This window comes from Protopterus annectens, chromosome 5.part0 (assembly GCF_019279795.1).
Source record: "Protopterus annectens isolate FY-2018-M chromosome 5.part0, PAN1.0, whole genome shotgun sequence".
NCBI lineage: Eukaryota > Metazoa > Chordata > Ceratodontiformes > Protopteridae > Protopterus > Protopterus annectens.
In genome coordinates this window covers 163,441,748-163,461,799 of record NC_056735.1, presented here as the reverse complement: position 1 = coordinate 163,461,799, position 20,052 = coordinate 163,441,748, and the positions used below count along the sequence as shown (strand labels likewise).

The 20,052-nt window shown below is 38.3% G+C and overlaps 1 protein-coding gene across 1 annotated transcript in view; it reads left to right on the top strand.

Moving 5' to 3' along the window:
- MGAT4A (alpha-1,3-mannosyl-glycoprotein 4-beta-N-acetylglucosaminyltransferase A) overlaps nt 1-20,052 on the top strand; it is a 2,332,896-nt gene that overhangs the window by 2,107,827 nt on the left and 205,017 nt on the right. The window contains exon 10 of the mRNA XM_044072194.1: nt 4,103-4,233. Coding sequence (XP_043928129.1) covers nt 4,103-4,233 — 131 coding nt within the window. The remainder of the gene's footprint in view (nt 1-4,102; nt 4,234-20,052) is intronic.

Sequence of the window (20,052 nt, the reverse complement as noted above, 5' to 3'; positions counted from 1 at the left end):
GGAGTACAGCAAAGGGCTTTGATGTTTCTAAACCTAATTTAAGTGTGGCGCTCAATACCTTACTGAGTTATTGGACAACTATAAAGGTTCATGCAATGCAGCAATTTCTGCTCACTATGACTGTGACCCACCATTATTTTCTCAGCCTTTGTTTAAAATTCCTTAGAGGGGCAAAAAAATAAGACACCCACGTAGAGCTCCTACTCCTGCTTGGGATCTCAATTTTGTGTTGGAGAAACTCACTTACAAACTTTTGAGCCTGCCAGAGTTGAAATATTTATCTTGAAGACTGCTTTTTGTTGGCCATTACAGAAGGGTTTCTGAATTGCAGGCCCTTATGGCAGTTGAGCCTTTCTTAATTTTCCACAAGGATAGGGTTTTCGCGTACTAACCCTTCTTTTATGCCTAAAGTGGTTTCTAGTGTGGCTTTTAAACCAAACTATTCATTGCCTACTTTTTATGCAAACCCCAAAATAAAGGGGAAAGGATTTTGCACACTTTGGATATACAATATTATTTGAGCAGAACTAAAGGGTTCAGGCAGTCTCAGCAGTTGTTTGTTTCTTTTGCTTTGGGTTCTCAGGGCAAACCTGTTTCAAAACAAACTATTTCTAAGTGGGTTGGTTTTTGTGCTTTCTGTATTTCTGTTATTCCCATCATGGTAAGGAGATTCCAGCTGGGATTAGGCCTCATTCCACTAGGGCTACTGCCACTTCTACAGCTTTTTAAGGGGTGGCTACTAAAGATATTTTGGAAGCAGCTACTTGGAGTTCAGTGCATACTTTCTCTAAGCATTACCACCTTCCACTTTACTCTAAATCTAGGGCTGGATTTGCAATTTTACAAGGCATGTTGGCAGCTCCTAATGCTTTATAGTTTTGCCATCCTCCCTTACCTCTGCTTTGGGATTCTTCCCATATGTAAAGGACTGCAGCATGTGAGATGAGAGAACATAGTACAGTTTGTACCTACCCATAAATGTAGATGTTCAAGATCCACATTGCTGCAGTCCAATTTACCTCCTCCTTCCTCTGTTGTTGAAGGTGGTGGTGTGGTTTGATGTACATATTGTAAATATGGTTAGTGCAGGTGGTTGGTTAGGTTTCGCTAGTTTTGGCTTTGGCCTTTCTTGTTAGGGCCTTCTGACATCTGGGGCAAGAAAAGACTGAGAAAGTACCCTGACATCCTGATGTCAGTTTACCGAGGACAGCGGACTACCCATATGTAAGGACTGCAGCAATGTGGATCTTCGAACATCTACATTTATGGTAGGTACAAAACTGTACTTTTTTTTTTCAGTATGAAGTCCGCTTCTCTTAAAAATCTGCCCCTTAAGTGATCATTTCATATGCCGCATAGTATTCTGTCTGTTATACTGATCAGACAGTTCCCCAAATTTAGTCTTGTGCTCTGTGTTTCAGTGACAGGACACACTCGTACTCTTCTGGATCCCTTGATTTTTTGTAAAAAAAAATAAATAAATGTCCCACATATGGCAAATTCTTCTTTGCTTTGAATATGGCTACAGTTTATTTTTTTAATACTACAAGTTCCTCTTTCCTTCTCTTTGGAAGAAAATGTTAAAATACTTTAATGGTTTCCTCAGTCGCTGCATCTGCATGAAAAAACGTGGCACAATGCATTCATTCAGATTTGTCCTCAAGGTTACTCGCAGTGATATAACTCAAAATCTTGAGTCTAGAATGTCCATTTTCAGTGGAGTTTCTTGGCAGTGTCAGATTGATTAATGTAGGATTATCTCATCTTAAGACAAAAGTTTAAGATTTTCATGAAAATTGCTCTTGTGGACCACTGGAATGTCAGTCGAGTGAATGTGTCCAAGTGCAAACTTCAGAGTGGTTGTGCAGTTTAAACAAATCAGTTTTTCAAGTTGAAAAATGGAATAAATGTCAGGGTTAGTGTAGTGGTAAGCTTACTTGTACACGTCTTGCACAAGTATACAAACTAGCTGTGCCCTGTTGACAAATATCAGCTTCAGAACAGCAAAATTAAAGTCAGTCCTAAAAATTGCAACTTTATTTATTTTATTTTTATTTTATTTTACATTTGTTTACTGGGAAAGTCTGGCTGGACACAGGTCCATTTTTAGCAGAAACCCGGGGAGAAAAGCTCTACAATACAATACAGTACATGAAAGAAAACATAGAGCATACATGTAGCATTCATGCATAACATGTTAGAGATTAACAATTCTTCCAGTGGACAATTATTGAGGTACATAATAAACTTAAAACAACATTTTTTTTTACAGTTATAAGTTTTGTAAGGTACTGCTACTAAACCAGCACAGCTCCTGATGCCAAACAGCAGGACTAAACGCCTCCCAAACACATGTATGCTTGTTCTGGAAGTCAAAGGCAAAAACAAGCTGCTACTAAGCCAACACAGTTCCTAATTCCAAGCAGCAGAACTAAACACCTCCAATAAACACAGTCAGAGAGGTGAAACTCATCCAAGATAAACTGAGCCAGACAGCCAAACTCACTGAAGCAGGTCTTTTATTAAGCACCACGATACTGCTTTTCGTCGGCGTCCTGCACCAACTTCTTCAGACTATTTAACTGCTATGTAAGGAACAGTGTTAGTTTTACAGTTGTATATTTTATATCACATACAACTTTTTATATTGTGTGTTTATGGGATAGGAACATTTTAGTTAGATTGAAGCTACTTGTACCACCTGTTCCTTTAAGGTAATTGGAGGGTGTGTTTTGTAACAGACTTTGCTTGCAATGGCTTTAAATGTAGCAGCAATTAAGCGTGAGTTGTTGTTATTTTTCAAAGTCTGAAGAAGTTGGTGCAGGGTGCCGACGAAAAGCAGTATCGTGGTGCTTAATAAAACTGAAGTCGTTCGTTTATTGGCGTCTTGTTTGCTTATCCCTTTGGAATTTAAAAAGACCTGCTTCAGTGAGTTTGGCTGTCTGGCTGAGTTTATCTTTGATGAGTTTCACCTCTCTGACTGTGCTTATTGGGGTGTTTAGTTCTGCTGCTTGGAATTAGGAACTGTGTTGGCTTAGTAGCAACTTGTTTTTGCCTTTGACTTCCAGAACAAGCATACATGTGTTTGGGAGGCGTTTAGTCCTGCTGTTTGGCATCAGGAGCTGAGCTGGTTTAGTAGCAGTTTGTTTTTTCTTGCCTTTGATCTTCAAGTTTTGTAAGGTAAATATCAATGGGTTAATAAGCTTTCATGGGAAAACTGTTTATACTTAGCTGAAACAACTCATTTTTGACTGACAGTATTTTAGGATTTTCCCTGAAATAACTTTTTCAGATCTTAAAGAAAAACTGTGTGTAACAATTCCAGATGGTGTAAGAGGCACTGAATGCAAAGAAACACACAGAATGCTTCCATGTTGGATGTAGCCATGTTTGCTCTATGTAAGCCGCAGCGTCCACTTTTTAAAAATAATTTATTTTGTTAATTTGACTTGAGTATTTAAATTAAAAAGAAAGACCTGGCATATTTACCATGGTTTTAGGTTCTATTTTGTTAAATGACTTTCTTTTCCTAAATGCCTGATGTATTAAATTTTTTTTACTTAAGCGTGTTACGGCAAGATCACTTGGAAAAAAGGGACTACATTGTAAAGCACTGTCTGGGATTGGGGTTGAGCCTTCACCTGTGGGGAGAGAGCTAAGTTCTGGAAGTTGCTATTCCAAAAATCTTCTCCCAGTTTGCATGGTAACATTTTACTTGGAACTGAAGAACCCAGCTCTGTGGTACAACTTGCACTTTGAACTTATGCTTTTCAATATGGTTTGTTTGAACTTATGCTTTTACAGGTAGGACTACATCACTTATCTAATATGTGACAATTTTGCAACCGAGTCACTTTTTCAGTTATCAAGTGAATGAATAAGTGAATAATAAAATTAATAAAACTCATCTCTTCTTAAACACAGCCCAGAAGAAGTGTTGTGTGAGAAATTTAATTTTAAAAGCAGCTGCCATCATTTTGGCCTTTTATGGGGGTATGGAAAATGAAGGCCTTTTCCATTTTAAATACTAATGTTACTCCTTTGGTTTGTGTATTGATTTATTTATGTATTTATTTATCTATTTATTTAATCTTTTCTGCAGGTAAAATGTTTCAAGCTCCTGACCTGACTCTCATTGTAGAGTTCATATTTATGTTTTATAAAGAGAAACCAATTGACTGGCTGCTAGATCACATTCTTTGGGTGAAAGTCTGCAATCCAGAGAAAGATGCCGTAAGTTTTCGAATCCTTTACTGCATGGCCTGTCTGCAAGTGAAATGTGCTCATATATGTTGTGACGCCTGTTAACACTTAAGAGATAACTATAGTTAGTGCCTAGACATATATTGTACAATGTGTAAACTTGCTGTTCTTTTTATGCAATTTATTTCCAGAGCATTGCACCAGTTTTATGTACTGGTTTGTGATGACCAAAAATGTCACTGCTTGCTGATATGTAATTTGGATGATCTTCTGAGGATTCATAGATATTCCAAGGCCACTGCGTCTCATGACCATTCCACCTTGCTAATGTTCCGCTCAGGCAGCACCGTCTTTCTCCAGGAGGACCATACTGGTCACTTCTGGACTAAATTAATAGATATACACCCAGTCATCTAGTCTATGTTTAAAGAGAGATAATGAGTCGCACTGCTTACCATGCAGGTGAACTTTATTCCAAAAGTTTGGTAGGTGCTGGGTTGTAAACCTGTCCCTCCACTGTGTTTTGTTTATCTATTGGTTCATATGTGTGTACTAGGATAATGACCACTGGGGCCTTTTTAAGCCTAGCCATGCAAGCCTAGCCATGCATCCCAAATCTCTGACAAGATTTTGTACCTTTGATAAGTGTAAGCAGGAGCTTTGGAAATTAAACATTTACAAGCAGGGGCCAGGACATGAACCATTTACAGGCTGCTTGTGTCCATTGGAGACATAGGTAACAAACTAGGGATGAGTTTCCTGTTCCCCATCCATTTGTCCAAGTTAGTTGAATTGGGTTTGGGAGAAACTCTGCTTCACATACTATCACATAAAAATGAACAAACAGTACCTAAGGTGTTTATGCTTCCAGCTGGTTGCCAGTCACTACCAGTTCAAAGCACTGCCCTTTGGTCTCACCCCAGCCCGCAGGCTATTCACCAAATGTATGGCAGTGGTAGCAGCTCACTTGAGACTGCAGGGATTCTGAGCGTTTCCATACTTAGATGACTGGCTTATTACTGCCCCGACCAGGCATTTACTACTAAGAGCAAGAGATCAGGTACTCCAGACTTGCTGCCATCTGTGGATAACTATAAATTACAAGGCTCATTTACAACCATCTCAAACATTGGAATTTATAGGAGTGGTTTTCAACACGGTATCAGTGACCACTTCTCTTCCCCTTTTCAAGAGTGCAGACTGTCAGATTCCAGGTCAGGAAAATAATTCACAGTACCAACATTTCATCCCGGTTGATTCTTCAAGCTTTGGGGTCAATGTCAGTGGCCATAATTTTAGTTTCTCTAGCAAGATTTCATATGTGAATTCTTCAGTGGATGCTAGCAGCAAAATAGTCAAATCTTTAGCAGCGCTTATCGGCCCAGATAAGAATCACTCAGCCATGCAAAAAGATACTTTGGGTGGTGGATTCGATCAGATCAGGTTTTGCAAGGCTGTCCTTTCATTCTCCCTTAGCCCAAGGCTTAGGCTGTAGTGACTATGGACACTTCCCAGATTGGGGGGGGGGGCACTTCCTAGAGATAAAGGTCCAAGGCACTTGGTCCCCTGAAGAGGCCAATATGCACATCAGTGTCCTGGAAATTAGAGTGGTGCTTTTACCGATGCAGGCCTTCCAATACATTCTGCCTTTTGTGAGAGTTGCGATTCAGACAGACAACATGTTAGTAGTTTGGTGCATCAATAAACAAGGTGGAACCAGGTCATACCCCTTGTGTCAAGAAGCCCTCAGAGTGTGGTAGTGGGCAATCTCTTCCAGCTGTTTTTTGATAGCAAATGACATTCTGGGGTAATCCAACATGATAGCAGACAAAATGAGCAGGTCCATTCTGCTAACTCACAAGTGGTCTCTCAGCCTGAAAGTGGAGGAAATGATTTTCCGTCAGTGGGGCCAACCTTGCTGCAGTCTTTTTGTATCTCCCCTAAACAACAAGTGCAGCAGATTTTTTTCCCCTGATTCCCCCACTGGTGGAATCAATGAGGGGCACTCTTCTCCAAAATTGGACCCCCCCCCCCAACTCTGCTAATTCTTCAATTTCTGCAGAAAATTGCACAGTTGAAGAGCAAAGTCATCTTCATTGCACCTTACTGGCCTCGGCAGATTTGGTTCCCCTTCTTTTGGCTTCATCTGTTTTACCCACCTTGGATTCTGGATCCGATTCCAGACCTCCTATCTCATCCAACAGGCATGACTTATCCGGATATCTCATACCTCAGGCTAACAGCATGCTTTCTCCAGTTCCTTTAATAGCCAAATAACAGATGCTCTCTTCCCCTGTCCAAATGATCCTACTCCACCATGGGATTTAAATTTGGTACTGCAGGCCTTAATTCATTCCCCTTTGAACCAACAGCAAAATGTGATATTAAATTCTTGATCTAGAAAACTATATTTCTAGTGGCCATTGCCTCTGCTAGAAGAGTTTCAGGACTTCAAGCATTGTCCTCTAAACCTCCCTACTTGATTTTTCATAGGGATAGAGTAACATTATATTACAACCGTTCTTTCCTTCCTAAGGTGGTGTCATAATCCAGTATCAACCAGTCCATTAATTTGCCAGTCTTCTTTCCTAACTTTGCAAACAAAGGTGAATATATGTTACATTAATTTGATGTTTTTACTTACATAGATCAAAAGGAATTAAGAAGACAAATCAATTATTTGTGTCCTTTGCAGATTCTAAATTGGCCAAATCAGTTGCAAAGGTAACTTTAACCAGATGGCATATGGATTGCAGATTATTTATCTACAACAAATTTGGTCTATCCTTACCAAAACCTTTAAGAACCCATTCAACAAGGTCCATGACAACCTTTTCAGTGTTTCACTCTAGGGCTTCCATGGACAATATATGTGCAACTACAACTTGGCTCAGTTCTCGTACCTTTACTACCCATTACAAATTGGATCTGGTCTCGAGGGAAGAGCAGCCTTTGGTTCAGCTGTGCTCAGGAATATCCTTCCTTAAAGTCACCTGAGATTTTAGGTAGCTAGGGACTCAGTCCCAACAGTTGAAGACAGAAAGAAAATTGACAGCATCAGATAAAGTTATGTACTTACCATAACATCCATCTATGTTGTCCATTTTTATTCTTCCTCAACTTCCCACCCACCAATCCCAGTCTTTTTTCACACTAGATTTCTGGATGAATAAGAGCTGATAAGATTACCACTGCCCTTCATGTTGACCTCCAGGTATGGTTTCTTCTGTCAGGAATATAATATTAAGACTTCCTTCTTCATGTAAACCCTCAAACAATATCTGAGGTATGTTACGGATTGGTGCATTAAGGGAGGAGCTTGAGAGCTTTTTGGTGGCCGTGAGCTAAAGTTATGGCTGAGTGAAATCTGAGAATCGGATCAGAGTCCAACATTTGAGAAAGATTGAAAATGGACAACACAGATGGAACGTAAGTACATAACTTCTTTTTTTACCTTTCATGTACCCACTGGTGATGGGTTGGGATAAAAGTAAAAGCAGCAAAAATGGCCAGAGGAATTTATTGTAAAGCTGAGACTCTGGGGGGAGGAAATCAGAGCTCCTAGATAAAACATACACAAAGTCAGAGAACATGTTCAGACTACCACACAGCACTAATCATCGCCAAAAACTCAACTGGAGAACCATTCACTGTGAGATGGCAACTGTACTCAGTTCACTGTTGTGTCAGTGGCCAGTTGCTATCACACTCAACCTCCTTAGACCACCACAGACAGTCACTTATTGTGTAAATGTTGATGTTTATGATGAAAAGTGAAACATGTTTACAGCCAACTTGCTACTTTCAGATACACTGCAGTATCCTCCTCCCCCTACACAAAGTAATTTTATCATAGACAATCACTATGCCTGTCAGTTACTGTCACTTGTATGACTTTGTCTGTACACCTCAGAACTCTGAAATAAAATGGAAGAATGAATACTTGCATAAATAATTGCTACACAGGAATGTGTCTTCTCACCGCTATCAGCATACAGTGTACAACATATTGCAACACACACCCCTACACCTCTCAACCTCTTTGCTTAAGAATAAAGTAGAAAGCTAAAAAATAATTGGAGTCAAATGACCAAAATCCAAGACAGCAGTGAGCTACCCAACAGACAAGGTAAGTCACCACAACTGGCTTTGCATTAAGACTGAAACTCAAATGCCTGTTATTAATTACAGCTCTTAATTGATTTGAAAGAAAATCTACAAATGTGAGGAACAGACCAAAGTATGAGGCAAAATTGGAGACATTCTGAAAAACAAACAGTGGAGAGTTAACACTACACACAAACACACACATGTACACTTGACCACATATTATCCCCCTACGTAAACATATGCTTATATATATATATATATATATATATATATATATATATATATATATATATATATATACTGCACACAAGCACGCATACATGACCACATACTATCCGATCTAACATACACATACATACATGCATACATGCATATATGCACTACATGCAAGTGTACACTCACACACACAAAACCATATATTATCCCCCCAAGAGACACACCCACGTATATATTCACACACACTCTCAGATGTGCACAGATGTAACCACCTATTATAGCTGCTGGTGTAAGTGTACATCCCAGAAGTATAATTGGGTTCAACATGAGTGAACAAATCCATAACTGCTACACTGGAATGCATTGCGTCTGAGCTCACTGATGTTAAAATGCAGTATGCCATCCACTTCAGTCCCCCACACACACACACACACACACACACACACAAACACACAAACATACCTTTCAACCTCAGAATTCAAGAATCAAAGAAAAAAAATAAAGGGCAACAAAAGACAAAAATCAGGGGCAAATACTGTCCTTATACATACAAAAAGTTGTTAGAATAACAGGCTTTACACTGACATGCTTTTTCTAAATGTTGGTAATCTAAAATTCAAATGTCTGCCATTATTTTCTGAGTGCAGTCCTTCTCCAGCTAATTTGCCAAAAACAAACTTTAGAAGGAACATAATAAAATGTGAGACAAAATCGTATTCATTCTGTGAAATCAGGTAATGCTGAGGAACTCGACTATGCCACCCTCCCTCACATACACACACTTAAATTTAAAAAAAAAAAAACTTAACTTCTTACACTCCTGATACGTGACATGCCAAGTGCTTATATATATATATATATATATATATATATATATATATATATATATATATATATATGTATATTTATATGTGTGTGTATATGTATATATACATATATGTATATATATATTTATATGTGTGTGTGTATATATATATATATATATGCACATATATATATTTTTGCCTCACTCTTTCCTCTGTTAACTCACTGACGTCTGAAACGCCTTTTTTGTATTCTTCCAGTTCACACCCATACCTCCATATGGTGTCCAGACCTTTTTTGGGGGTCTGGCTTCTGTAACTAAGTGACTTGCCAGCCAATAATAGTATTAAATAGGGCAAGGAGTTATTTCAGTATTTAAGTAACTAACTAAATGCATAAATAAAACTTGTTCCTGTGTTCATATTTATGTAGCATTGAGTCTTATTTCGATTTCAGTCAGAATGCCTCAGTCACCTACGGGTTATAGGTTGTTCTCATTTCCCGTCTTATTTCGATTTCAGTCAGAATGCCTCAGTCACCTACGGGGTTATAGGTTGTTCTCATTTCCCTTATTTAGATTAATGTTTTTTTGCAGATTCTTTCAGTTTACCAAGTATCTCAAGAAAGCTGTTTCTCAGTTTTGGATTTCAGTTGAACAGAGAGAAATCTTCTTACATTTCTTCTCACAGGATAGTGTTTCTAGGGTGTCTTCTACATTGAACAACACTTAAGATGGCATTTCTTCCTCTAGACAAAGTGAAGAGGTACAGGGAAATATTTCTGATATTTTTAAACCAGACTCTGGCATTTGTCAAAAAGTATTTCAGAATTCTAGGTTTGATAGCCTCAACTATTCTCATGATTCCCTTAGCCAGACTTCACAGAAGATAGATTTAGTGGTTTGTCAGGGCAGTTTGGACTCGGCAACAGCACCCTCTAGCGTGTCAAGTTCCAGTGCTGGACTTAAAATAAATTAAATAAATAAATTATTAATAATAATAATAATAATAATAATAATAATAATAATAATACAGTGCTAGAGATTCTAAAAGGAGTTAAATTGATGGGGTATATCTGTTGTCTCTCGAGAGGTCTTCTCTTCTCTCTGCCAGCCCTCTCTAAGTCTGTAATGACCAATGCCTAAGGCTTTGCTTGTGGAGTTGTGTCTAAGGAAGCGAAAGTGCAGAGTCCATGGAACAAACATGACAGGTTAAAATACATAAATGTCAGGAAAATAATGGCTCTAATAAGAGCTCTGAAATCTCTGAAGCATGTTTGAATGCCAGACCCTCTTCTGGTAATCACAGACAACACCACAGTGATGAGGTATATAAACAAACAAAGGAACCAGATTCTGAGTTCATTGCAAATTAGCTATGGTACTGAACTCATTTCAGATTGTTCTTCCAGGCTACATATATTTCATCAGAGAAGAACATTGTGACAGACAAGCTGAGCAGGACCAGGACAGGCCCTTATGAATGGAAGTTACATTTGGGGGTCTCTTCTAAGAATTGATCCAATTGTGGGGAACTCCTCAAATATATCTGCTTTACTCCAGCCAAACAAACCATTAAAAAATTCTGCTGCAGGACTCCTTACAGGTTGGTCTGGAAGACAGATGCTTTTTCATTTCTATGGTCAGGAATGTCGCCTGTATGCCTTTTCCACCCTTTTCTCTGTTAACTCACTGAAGTCTAAAATGCCATTTTTGTATTCTTCCAGTTCACACACATACCTCCATATGGTGTCCAGATCCTTTTTGGGGGAAGTGACTTGCCAGCCAGTAATAGTATTAAAAATCTTTGTTTTCCAGTAGTTAGTTATTCACATTTTCATATTTATTTTCAAAATTTCATACCAGATGTACATTTTATTGATGTGCGTAGTGTGAAACATCAATATGGGAAACAGAAAAAATCACTGTCACTGCTGACTTATATCACACTATACTGGAAATATTGCCAATTGTTTGTTGATAATTATGAAAGTAAGCAATATTTCCATATGTACTTAATACTTAAAAAAAAAAAAAAAACAGAGCGACTTAGTGTTGCATGACATCAGGTGAAACTACAGATGCTGTTGAAGAAAACTGCATTTAATGTTTGCACTACAAGTTGCACTTCTTGAGAGATATCCATTATCTGTATTGCCAATTATCTAAAACAATGAGTAAAAAGGTCACAGAGGAAACACAAAAAGAAAAATCTAGCAAAGCTAGACTTTCCACTATGTGATACCTTAAACCTCTTTTTCTGTGTGACCTTTTTACTTATTGTTTTAGTTTGTTAGTTGGGATAGTTTGTAGACACCCTAATGTTTATGGATATCAGTTGGGTACGACAACCCTGTGTTTACAAAAGTCAAACATTCCTCTTATGCTGTACTGATGATGCCATAAGAAGGCAGAAACATGCATGTCCACAGCTAGAGAGTTTGGATTTATTGGCTTGAAATTGTCCATAAATAGACTTAAAAGTAAAAGAAAAAGTCATAGACATTCAGTATTGCCATTTAGCTAAAACACCTGATATCCTTGAAAGGTAATTTTCATGTATCCCATGTTGGCTTTGATACAAGAAGTTTACGGTATCACACAGTGGAAAGTCTAGCTTTGCTAGATTTTTCTTTTTGTTTTGCTAATTGTACAATTAAACATATACTTTCATATTTCTGTAAGAGTATACAGTATTTTTATTGTTATGTGAACGCTAACGTATGGTTAACAAAAGTTGTTCTAACAGTATATGCCTAAGTTGTATACCTTTCAAGATATGAAAATTTATTTGTGAAAGTTTAGAAAAATATAATTTGGGTTTTGTGTGCATTATTACAGTATTTATGGAAAAGATTATTAATGCAGTAACAATTATCACTGTAAATAATACTTACTGATAAAAGCTATTAAAATGTACAAATAGCAGTGTTATTGTTCACAAAATATTTACATTTGTTTATCTTATGCGTTTTAAGTTTATTTTCAGAAAATGCTGTGGAATGCAAGATTTGTGTAGGCTGCTTGGAGGTGTGACATTCCACACCATATAGGTGTTGATGAGTTAACCAGAGTTCTTCTTGGTTTTCAGAAGGACTCTCCAAAGTTAATTTTGGTAACCCCCTTTTGGGCCCAGGCAGCAGTTATATTTCCATTTGAAAATGGCCAAGGGCAACTACCTCAAGCTTCTTCAAAGAATGGACTTAGTTACACAGTACAGTAGTAGTTTGATATAGCCCATTGTTCAACATCTTCAGTCGATTGCTTGGATGATGGAATTTGAAAACCTTTGGGACAACTTTTTTGAGGACATGCAGCAGGTATTGAAGGAGGCAAAGAAACCTGCTACTAGACAGTCAAATGTGAGTAAATGGAAGATATTTTCTAGTTGCTGCCAGTCCAGGAACCAGTATCCCTTTAAGACCCAGTATCCTGTGATTTTTCTTTTTATTTTTATTTATTTATTTTTTTTTATTATTATTATTATTAGTATTTTTGTTAGTTATTATCCTCTGGCCCTTCTTAATCTTCTGTCAAGATTCATATATTGGTTATTTCTGTGTGTCGTCTATGGATCCCCCTTTCTGCCGTACCCCTTGTGAAAAAGATTTTGAAAGGGAAGTTATATATCCAGTGACCCAGTAGACAGTTGACTTTTGTTTCTTATCTTAATTTTGTCTTAGAAAGACTTGCACTCTTTCCTTTTGAACCCGCACATCAGATTGATTTAAAGTAGTTATTAGAAAACAGTGTTACTTACTGCTCTGACTTCTGGAAGAGGAGTATTGAGTTACAAACTGTTATGGTAAGGCATCCCTAGGTCTTATTTCACACAGATAGGGTAACTTTGAGAAGAAATCCTTTCATTATGCATAAGGATATATCAGAGGTTATTCTTTGCTAGGTTATTCATGTCCCTGTTTTCTTTCTGGATATACGTAGGCAACTCTGGTACTATGTTGGCAAGACAAAATCCTTCAGAATTTCTGATCAGTTGTTTGTGTCTTATAAAGGTAAGAAGAAAGAGCAACCAATGTCTAAACCATTTCTAAATGATTGTCCCAAGCTGTTCCTTTTTGTTATTCTCATTGTAACAAGTCACTTCCAGGCAAAGTTGGGGTCTACTGTATTTGCGCTCTGGTAACTTCTGTGACTTTTTGGAAAGGGTGGACTCTAGAAACATACTAGAGGCAGCAACTTGGTCTTGTACACCTTTACCAAGCACTACAAACTAGATTCCTTCTCTAGATCTAAAGAAGGCTTTGATAGGACTATTCTCCAGTGGATCCAGGACTCTGATCCTGCTTCCTCCGCCCTTACTTAATAAGTTGTATTATATATTCTATGTTGTGTAAGGCTACTGTGTAGCAGTGATCTAATGATGAGCATAGTACAGTCATGTAAGTAAACTTAACAGTACATGTTCAGATAGATCACTACTGAAGTAACTGCTCCCTCCACCCCCATGGTTTTGCTATTTTTGCCATGTTGGATTTGCTATTTTTATGTTCCTATCTGGCAGGGTTTTAGCCTCTCTATTTTCAGAAGCAAGAAGTCTGTTAAGGGTTTGACACCTTATTCACTGTTCTTTTTGATATCAGTCATGCTTACTAGTGGCTGGGGTGTGTGGAAGGAGCCCTAAAGCTTTGGAAAGCCAGCCAGCTGGGTTCCATCCTTGGCAAGACATCACATATTACATAAGGGTACAGCAGCAGTGATGTGTTTGAACATTTTCTGTTATGGTAAGTCTACTTGTACAACTCAACTTTTCTTTCATGTAAAATGTAAAGCAGGATGTAACTGCTCCAGTCAGAAAAACACTGAAGTGTCAAGCGTTGCTTTCCAGACTTCTTTACAAACGTGGAGTTACTTCTCTGCTGCTATGAAGTTTGTTTCTTTCGGCTTTCCCGATTAGTGGTTGCCACAGCGGAACTCCGGTCCGCTAATGATTGGCAGTAGATTTTGACGTGCTGGCTTGCTGGGCCTAATGCACAACCTTCAACGAAGGAATGCCCATTCACGCATGTCGCCACACAGAAGACGCTCTAACTGAGAATCGAACGGGCAACGTCTAACTGTGAGGCGACAACGCTACCGCAGCACTACCACCGCAGTCAAGTACAGTGCACAATTTCAGAGCTCCTGTTGGGATCCTCCTCCTGACACCGTTCCAATCAGAGAAGTACAGTTTGAGTATTTTAAAGCAAGCCTTTTAAAACAGGGCTGACCTTACTGTAGAAAAGGAGGAGCTAGTGTTCAGGGCCTGATCAGGGCTAAGGCAAGATGGAGCTTAGAAGATGGGCATTTCTCCCTGGCAGCAAATTTGCTTGTTCTACCTTTATTTATTGCTTTTGTTTATTAGGAAAATCTGACTGGGCACAATTCTCATTTTTAGCTGAGGCCCAAGAGAAATGCTCCATATTACAAAATGAGTAGAAGGCAGTTATACAAGATTTACATAATAAATGTACATATAAACCTAGACTAGAAATGATGTGGGACTTAATAAAAAAATAAATAAATGTACATACATACCTAGACTAGAAACGATGTGACAGTTAATCAAAAAATAATAAATGTACATGCATAGAATAGTAAATGTACATACATAGATTTGTAATGCTATGACAGTTAATGAAAACATGACAGTTAAATGAAGAATACGGTAAAATATTAGCTAAGGCAAAGCTTATGAGTCTAGTTGCTTTCAAATGAAATCCGCTAAAACAGATATTGAGTAGGAGAGAGCAAAGTAATTATACGCCGAAGATGGTTGCAAATTATGAAGGAGTATTGAGGAGGTCCAGGTAAAAGGGAGACAGAGGTAGTACTGAAGAGGGATAGATGATAGATAGCTAGAGATTGTGAAGAAAAAGCTGTATTATGGCCAGTTACATAAAAGAATGGTGATAGTAAAGGTCTGGAGATTATCCAGGAACATCACATGTAGAGAGCTGACAAATGAGTAGGTAGGACTTTAGTTGAGTTTTAAATGATTTTAGGGAGTGTTCTTGTCATAGTGGTGAGTGGGATGGTATTCCAGGATTTAGCAAGGTCATTGGAGAATAGTGATTTACCAGCAGAATTGTTGGGTTTGGATACATGTAGTAGGCATTTGTCCAATGAACGCAATGGCCTAGAAGGGTTATATATTTGTATGAGGCTGGAAATGGATGGACATTTGTTAGGTTTATACACAATGTTATGGATTTGTGAAAGTTGTGAGTAGGTTAGATAATGTGGGAATTCCCAGCCAATGTAATTCCCTTAGGGTGACATGGTGGTGGGTTCTGTTTGGAAGGTTGGCAGCAAGTTATGCCGTTTTGTAATAATATTGCTCAAGGTTTCTTTAGCAAGGTGACTTGGATGTTAAGGATGGGAACAGAATACATATAGATAAGAGGAGAGAAGAGGCGATGTGCATTCTCATAGTGTCTGAGAGGAAGGGTGTAGCTGTATGGAGAGCATGTAGGTTTTGGTTTATTTTTCACTATATCATGGATGTGTGTGTCAGACTTTAGGTTCTCATCTACACAGATGCCTGGCAGTTTAATATGTGTGACAAGTACAGTTTTTGTTTTGTTGGATGAGGTAACTGAGAAAGAGGTTTCGAGTACAATGCCCCATTTGGCATGCACCTCACCAGACACCTGCAACAAATGAAGAGGCCACAAAAGTACCTCACAAAGAGGATCCTAGGCTTTAAACACTTGTCCTATATGGACAGTCTCAAAAAAACTCCAGCTATTCTCTGTCACATATCGCCTACTTAGAGGCGAGCTCTGCTTGACTTACAAAGCCATGTCTGACCCAGCTCTGTTAGAATTGCTACATCTAATGAAATCCCAATCCCTCCACACCACGTGCTCCAAAGACCTCAACCTCATTACCACAGTCAACAGAACATGCTGGAGGGACAGGTTCATAAAACAGAGACTGTCCCTGCTATGGAATAGACTTCCCATACATGTCAAGCAGAGCACGTCACTGGCCCTTTTCAAGAGAAATCTTGATGAGTGGATGGGAAATAGAAAATTCATCCCGGGGATCACTCCAATGGCTCTGCTCGACAGAGGCACTGGGAACTAAGGTCAGGTAGCACAATGCCAGGGTAATCCTATGGGCTAGGCTTGTAAAGGCTCCAGGACTATTAGCTAGTACACACCTATGAACCTATGATTGTAAGCTGTTTGGGAGTAAATATGATTAGTTTGGATTTACCTGGGTTGAGGAACAGCTGGTTAGATGGCAGCCAGGTTTCTATAGAGGATGAGGACTCCTGGCTAAGTTCTTGTAGTTTGTTGATTTTTTTTTTTTTTGCAATACAGATAACTGTGGTGTCATCTGCATCCTGTACTAGGGGTGCAGTTTTACAGGCTTTATGCAGATCATTGGTGAAGATGTTAGAGAATGGGTCCTAGGATTGATCCTTGTGGTACACCAACTGATGGGGAGGAAAGATGACGTGTCTTCTGGCCAGTTGACAGCTTGACCTCTAATTTGGAGGTAGCTACAAAATCATGATGCAGCAGCATCTCTGCCAAAATAAAAAAAAAAAAAGTTGTGGCATAGGACGGTTTACCTCTTCCGACTCCAAGTACATATAAGAATCCTGAATGTGATGGTGCTTCAGGAGAATTTCCTGACTGTTGGTGGTGGTCAGCAGCAGTGGGGACCATCAACAGATGTAAAAAAAGGTGACCAATATTGGTAGTCACCTCCTGAACAGAGGAACCAGGCAGGGGTGTCCTCATTTCCCTTTGTTATTTGCATTACATTTAGAGAATTCAAGGATGTAATTGGTATGCTAGTCAAGAAAAGATGTTTTTATTTGTAGATATTATTTTGTATCTGATGGAACTAGAAAGGGGTATCTCAGTGTTGTGGAATATTCTGAGATAGTTCCAGTTTTTTTTTTGGAGGGGGAGTATAAAATTAATGACGATAAAATAAAGACTACAGCTATAAACTATGTATCCAAACATGAATTGATCCAGCAGTACCAATACTTATGGGGACATTCTAAAATGAAGTATTTGGGAATATGGATTAAAAATAATTTTTTTATGGCAGCTAAAGATATGTGAGAAGAGACTAAACAAAAGATAATTCAAAAACTGAGAAACTTGAAGTTCTTGCCTGTGGATATGAATAGCAAGATCAATACAAATATTTCAAGAACGGGCATTAATGCCCTTCTAACCTGCCAATATACCAAAACAGTTACTCCCATAATAGGTGTCCAGGATGTTCTTAAAAATATCTAAACTAGTGCTTGCTTTAATGTAATTTGGTAGTCTGTTCCATACATCAGTTGCTCTCTGTGAATAAATTAGTACACTTCTCATTCCTGTAGAATCTTCTACATAGATTGTATGATGATTCTCTACTCCTTTTGATAACCCCAAACATTCCCAAAGATGGTTATCTCTCTACCTGAATAAGATCTCCTTTTAAATATCCATGAGACACTGTACAAGTTCAGATATTTTATTTTTTCATAATAAGTTAAATTTTCACATCCATGGATGCTTTTGGTATATTTCCACTGTACTCTTTCCAGTTTACTTATAAGGTTTCCATATTGTTATTTCATACTCAAGTATCTATCATTAACCAATTGGATGGTATGATCAGAAAAACTCAAAGCTAGATCTACCCATATAACCAGGTCCTTAAATGAATCTACAGGTTTCAGTCACTGTGTGCTGTATTAAATGTTCACCTTTCAATTTATGTCTTCCAAATCTCATATGCTTAGTTTTTGATGTATTTATAAGCATATTATTCTCCTGTGCCCAAAATGGTCAATTTAGTCAAGTCCTTTCGCATACAAGCAGTGAAAATGTTTTTAGTTCCTTTAGTGTATACACAGCTCAGACATATTTGTATCAGCCAGAGGAGAAGTTGTGGACAAAAGAGTTGAAAGATTTTATTTGCAAGAGGAAGAGGACAAGAGTCAAGCAGGATAAGGTGATCCTCCCAATAGAACAAAGAGGTTTAGGATTACGTGATTTGAAGGGATTCAGGGTGTCCAATCTTTTTGGGTCAGGGGTCACTTATCATACTTTGCGAGGTTTGGGGGCCATATTACCATGCCCAACATATTAGTCCATTCAAAACACTATGTTGCAGGGCATGCAGAGAGCCAGATAACGTGCTTTGGTGGCCTGGATTTTGGCTCTAGTGCCACCTGTTGGACACTCCTAAGGCTCTTATGCATAGCACAAGCAGAAAGCTACAATTCAAAGTGGAATAGGATGATGACAGTTAAATGAAGAATCTGGGGGTGTAATTCAAGAAATGAGGAAACAATGGGATTCTGGATACAGATCCTTGAAGAGAGTAACAGTCCAACACAATGTTATAATCCTAAAGTAGAAGAAAGTATACAAAGAACTAAGCCAACACAGGAATGGAGAAAGGGGATTCTGCCAGTGGGGATGGCCGCAGTTAGGGGCACAGTGAATAGATAAGAGGGGGGCTGGAATTTACTAGAAGAATCGGGCAAAAGAACCAAGGTATTGTGAACAAACAATTAGAGAATGGAAGGTAATATAATGAGAAGAGGCCAAGGAGATTCTTAAATGAAAGACCTGCACTGGTTGAGTTTTTATTTTAATCTAGAATAGAAGCTGCTGTTAAAAATGGGCTAGTTAGTAGGGCATATAAAATATTGTACGATAACTGTAGGAATCTATCAGAAGAGGTCAGAAAAGATTGGGAAGAGAGATTAGATATGCAGTTCACAAAAGGGTTGGGAGGACATATGTATGCTTCCCAAATGTGCAGCAAAATCTAGAAGATTTAGGATTTTTTCTTGGAAGTGTTTGCATAGTCTTAGGCCCCAAACAGACATCAACAATTTTTTCATCAGGTACATGGCAAATGTCGGAGGTGTGATGGGGAAGAAAGAGGTAACTAGGAACATACGTTTTGGAAGTGTAATGAGTTGGCAGACTTTAAAATTTCCCTATGGAGTACTGTCAGGAATACTGTGTGAGAAAATGATGAAACTAAGGATTTTTTTTTAGTTGGGATGCTGGTTCTGAATTGCCTAGGTACACAGTAAAGTCTTATTATATTTAATTCTGGTACCTGCCAAAAAGCAATTACTTGAAAATGGAAGTCAAAGTCTAAACCAACTGTGCTGAAGAAATCTAAGTGGGATCTTTAGAAAAGGGTATGAGTGAATTAAATAGAAAAAAATGGAAACTGTGGGACCAGTACATGCAGAGTAATGTTTTTGGAGGAGGAGTGAGGTTTATGGGAAGGCAGGAATTGAGCAATTTATGTAATGCTGGATTGATGATAGCTGTACAAAAAATGTGTTATAGAATGTTTGTAACTAGGAACATGTTAATATGGTTTGTTTTCATTGACATAAATGATGTTTCTCTATGTCTTAAGTGATAACTCAATAAGGTGTTAAAATTATTTAGTAAATTGCCTTGGAAAAGGAGGAGGATGACAACAGCCGTATGTTTTAAAATGTGTCTCAACTCTAAACTGCTAGTACGTTCACCTTCACAACTAGCTGGTGTTAAGTATGTTTTGCATGAATTCAGCAAACTCATAATATAGTTATTGATTTCTGATTATCAGTAAGAGCTGTAAATAATGAGTAATTGGTTTAGGAGTAATCCCTGAATGTAGAGGAGTTGTTAGGGGACCACAAAGCAAGGTTTCAGGGAGAAAAACATGGCCATATTTTTTTCCTC